Genomic DNA, 5,155 nt, shown 5'->3' on the forward strand with positions numbered 1-5,155 from the left:
GACTGCTGTTGTCTATCAAAGATATATGACAAAAAGTATGACAGTGGCAGAAATCTGGAAGCATATATATATATATATATATATATATATATATATATATATATATATATATATATATATATATATATATATATATATATATATATATATATATATATATATATATATATATATATAATATGTTTAAATGAGAAAAACATGAAAGTTGAAGAAACTGATTAAGTGAATATATTTTATATGGCTAATTAACAATAAGACTGAATAGAACAGTGCAGTTCTGGAGAGTTTACTTTTGCAAAGGCATAGATGAAGCTATTCACAGGAAAAGACTGCAGATACTTTGGGATCTTGGATATTCATAGGGTAAGGAAATTAGTACTGATGTGGGAGGGAAGAAATGGAAAATGAAGAGAGGTGAAGAATCAATTGTTCAGTTAAAGAAAATCAAGTTTATTTCCATGTAAAAAAGCAGGAGTGGGGCAAGTTCACAAATACTTTAACGGATGTCTTAAAGGAGCAGCACATTCTAAATACCTTAAAATAACTGCACAGAATATGAAGACATGATTTGCAGATAGTGATAATTCAAAGATTATTTCAAAGTGTTATTTTCATAAAGGGGATAGCGAGTGAATTGAACAGCCTTAAGTTGTTAGAGTAAAAATGGAAGTGGGATTCTAGAAATCATGGACATGGGACATATTAAAGACCATCTCAAGAGATAAGTAACAGAAGGAAACTACCGTCAAACATTCTGTGCCAACTTCTCAAATGGTAATCTGGAGATGACATGTGAAAAAAATGTCTGGGGTGGGGTGCTTAGGCATTCTTAGGTTTCATTAAGGTGCAATGCACAACTGCAGTCTGAAAAGGAGAATACTCCATATTCTTTCTAGCGAAAACAAGTAAAGTCATATCTTGAGCTCTGTATCTATTTTCAGAAATCATACTATAAACAAGAGGACAATTGATGCAATGGGTTTGAAGGAGGTTTTCTAAATAAATGATTGATGATGTGGGTAGTTAACCATGTAGGAATATTGATAACAATTGTGATGCTTTGTCATGTAGACTCAAAGGTTTGTAATAGGGGAGACTGAGGGGAAACTGAAAGAAGAGGTAGAAAAAAAAAAATCCTGACTATAATAGGCAAGCTAAGACTAGAAGATACAAAATGTATCTTTGGAGAAAGGGTTGTAGGGCCTTACAACATGCTGAAAAACTAAGCCATGGGCAAACAGTTTTAGAAAGCTTCAAGAAAGTTTATGAAAATTAAAAGATGAGCTGAGAAAAGATGATGGTTCAACTGTTTCATGGGGTCTATATTATATAGACAAAAAATCAAAATGTCGAACGCTCACATGAGTGTAAATGCAGACATTCAAAATCACTGTTGTGGGGAGGTGCGTCCCCCACACCCCCTGCTAAATATATATTGCAATTCTGAGATCACACTACAGTGAGGAAAGGGCAAATATTCCAATCCTCAATGTACTGCGATCCAAAAAAATAAACATCGAGTTCTTGTATTTACACTCATGTGAGTGTTCGACATTTTGACTTAGCTGTGCTGTCTAGTGACCTTGATAGAAATGAGGTCTTTCTATCTCCATCACTTACATTGTACATTATTATCCATATGAGCTAGCCCAATCTTTTGTTTATATGGGCTTCCTTAGACATTCTCAAGCATCAGTAGCCCACAGGAAAAAAAAGATGAATGGCATAATGCCTAATGCTTTTTCCCCAAAGGAAATCATTGTCGTGTGATTTCTAATTGTGCCAGCAAACATTTACTTTTTTAAGTTTGTCTATGGAGTTGGTATGTGTACATTCAGGGTGTGTTGGCTGCTTGCCTGCTACACTGAGGGGTGCAGGGGGACTTTCTCCCTTGCAAAAAAACAAGAAAAAAGGAGTTTTTCACCCTTTTGGATTTTGTGCACTTTTGTCAGTTTGTTTGGAATGCTGACTTTCAGGAAGTCGGTGTTTTATAGTAAAACTATTTCTATGATGCCAGATTATATCAAATCAACATTTTAGACCCTTTTATGTTTTTATTCTGAAATAATGAATATTTGCCATGACCTGGTTTTAATTACAGTTGATGTCTGTTTTTCTACATCTGTGCAGTGCAATATCTTGAAGTAGTTTCTCAGCAAATTTCACGGAAGAGAATGACAAATTTAGCAGACTATCCCTGGAAATATACTAATTCTGATGTGCACTGTGTATGTAAACAACAAAATGACATACACTTTTATGAATTCTGAGGTATGCTTTATTTGTATCAGCTTTTTAAGCATTCATTTAATACTAGTACTTATTTCATTTAAGTACAGTTCAAATCAAATGATATTAGAAAAGGTACACATTCTTTTATAGCTGATGTTTGACATTTCATGTTCAATACCTAATCTGAGAAAGCAATAATATTGTTTGTTTCCTCGATGTGTTATGAAGGTGTTGTATAGCATAAAAATGACTACTGTACTTTCTGCAATGTACAATTGAACATTAAAAAAAAACATGCAGCTATTTAGAGACTTCTTGCTATATACACAAACGCAAATTTCCCAGTGTCCATGATTAACCCTGACAAGTTAAAGAAACATTAAACAACGCACATATATATATATATATATATATATATATATATACATGGAGAATGAAAGATTTAAATGCATTTCATCCTTGCATTTTCATATTTTATCTGTCAGGCTCACACATCAAGTTTGTGTTGTCAGTAATTCAGTTAGAATGCAGTTGTAGTTTTCAGTAGTTAGTGAATCAGGAGCCAAAGAAAAGTTAATCTGAATGTATGCACACAGAGAACTGCTTGTAGTTTCCCAAGTAAAAAGTGTCATCTGTAAAACTGTATGCGTAGTCACACTCCTTGTTCTGCCTAACAACAAGTACCACATGGCCTGGCAAATCATCATGAATGATTGTTGCTATAGCTTCTGCATGATTTTTCATCCGTTTTTTCATTAGCTGTTGAACTTTCAACTTGTCAATGTTTTTTGGTTGGCTGCTGTATGAGGTTACTACCACAGTCCCACTGTCCTCAGGAAATGTCAAAATGTTGCAGCCAATTTCATGGTGAAAACTTTCATTACAGAAACACGAATAAAAACTAGTGTTGATTTCAACTGCACAGACAAACCATGAAACCCAGTCATATTTATTTTTCAGAAGTTCAAGGAGTTCTTCTACAAGGTCATGATTGCTTTTATCTCCCCGTTTTCTGATGCATAGTTGTAGATCTATCTTTGCCTGCTCAGGGAAACTGTTTATGCACTCATCTATTAATTCCTTCATTTTGGTCTGTACTTCTGCAATCCTACTGCACCAGTTTTCTTCAAACTCCTTGTATGGTTCTTTTGTTAAGGTTCTATACGCCATTGTGACAATTACTCCAAAGTACATCAACTGTAGAAGGTAAGTAAAATATTTTTCCAGGGCTCGCCTGTCTCTTTTCATATAATTCAGAGCAGTTTCAAGAATGGATTCTTTGTCTGTGCCCATGACATCGTTATAGAGAATTTCAAGGTTATCTTCTACAGACTTCTCTCCATATCTGTATGCATCCAGAAATCGTTCTTGGACCTTTACTGACCCAGGTTTAGCTTTTGAGATGTCCATCAACTTATCAAACAACAATTCAAATCTGACTTCTATTTTGAAATATTTTATATCTATAAAGCTTTTTTCAAGCTCCCTGTTGATGTCCTTAACTTGTTCAGAAATGTCACTTAGCGTGTCCTTGACTTGCCCTAATTGTTCTTTCACATACTTTGCTTCTGCACTTTCCACATTACCCATTGCAAGTTCTACAAATGGTGCTATCATACTAACAACTGGGAATACGTCTTCCACCACATGGGACAGAACCTCACACCCCTTTTGCAATATGTCCATTGCAAGGACTATTTTTTCCTTATGTTCAATGAGGAACTGACTCGCGTCCTTGTTCATTCTGGATCTTCAGTATGATGGGTTTACTTTGAAATGTTACTGTGGCATACAGAGATGTCTGACAGCTCCTGTAAATACACAACACCAATATGAGTTACTGTTAGCTTGTATTTTACACTTCTTACAAGAAAGTAAACATTGCACAATATACTTTCAGATAACTTTATTTTATGTTTTTTTTTTTAATAAGTGGAGGTGCTATTACAGGTCAGCCTACCATCTTTCTACTACAAAATTATCATGTTAGCACTCTGCCCCTGTTTAGTGGTCTAAAATCACTCTGTGGGTACAGTGAAAATAAAAATTGTAAATGTCTCATTATTCTTGCTGCAATCATGCAAAATGGCTAGTTGTTACTTTTTTTCAATTTTATGTCCTTTGTTTGTACTTTGAGTATCTGTTGCAATGTTAGAACTTATCTCTTTCCATTTTTTCAGGCCATTGGTTCTCACTTCACCAGGACTATTATGAGTATGTGAATGTCTATGTGTCTGTTGGTCTTTACACACAATTTAAGTTGTCATATATTAGAAATATTTTTTGTATCTGAGATACTGGCCAAAGGCTTACAGTAAAAATTGGCTTCCTCTGTTTATGTGATATATATAAAGCTATGTGCCAAAGGCTTCTCAGACTTTATGACTTTTTGCAGTTAATTTCCATTTGTAAGCACTGAATTGTCTTAGTCCTGCAAAATGCATTGCAGGCAGGTTTAGTAAAGGAATTACACCATCATTTGTTTGCAGGTACCAACATACAAAAGCTTAAATAATTGAGACATTTCAACAATTTTAGAAAGGCTGCACTCTGAGTAATCTAACTACAGCCAAATTTTGAGGTAACTTCACTTAGTTTTTAGGAAAGCTACCTATTTAACAGGCTGTGCCTCTGAAAATGGTCAGTCAAATATTTCAACCACTGCTGCAGTGGCCAGAAACAAACATGAGGTCATGGACATCGAATTTTAGGCTCCATCAAAGAGAACACCATTATAGATCTGTTAGTTCCTGCACAGGGTATAAGTCAGGAAGTCATCAGGGATGGAAAGTGGAAAGATGCTTGGATTTATTGATCACAGACTATGTTGTTGAAATAAGGAGTTTTTCAGGTGTTTAATACAACATTGATACAATGTTTCAAAACACTGTTTAATGTGTTCTTGGGGAAATATAGTGGTTAA

The 5,155-nt window shown here is 34.6% G+C and overlaps 1 protein-coding gene across 2 annotated transcripts in view; it reads right to left on the reverse strand.

Moving 5' to 3' along the window:
* Positions 1–2,260: 2,260 nt before the first annotated feature.
* The window catches only part of LOC122787735, a 58,212-nt gene continuing 55,317 nt past the window's right edge, over positions 2,261–5,155 (reverse strand). For both annotated transcript variants that reach the window (XM_044054597.1, XM_044054598.1), the window contains one exon: positions 2,261–4,043. In XM_044054597.1, the coding sequence (XP_043910532.1) occupies positions 2,806–3,975 (1,170 nt within the window). In that variant the 5' untranslated portion in view covers positions 3,976–4,043 and the 3' untranslated portion in view covers positions 2,261–2,805. The remainder of the gene's footprint in view (positions 4,044–5,155) is intronic.

Source organism: Protopterus annectens, chromosome 13.part0 (assembly GCF_019279795.1).
Source record: "Protopterus annectens isolate FY-2018-M chromosome 13.part0, PAN1.0, whole genome shotgun sequence".
Lineage (NCBI taxonomy): Eukaryota > Metazoa > Chordata > Ceratodontiformes > Protopteridae > Protopterus > Protopterus annectens.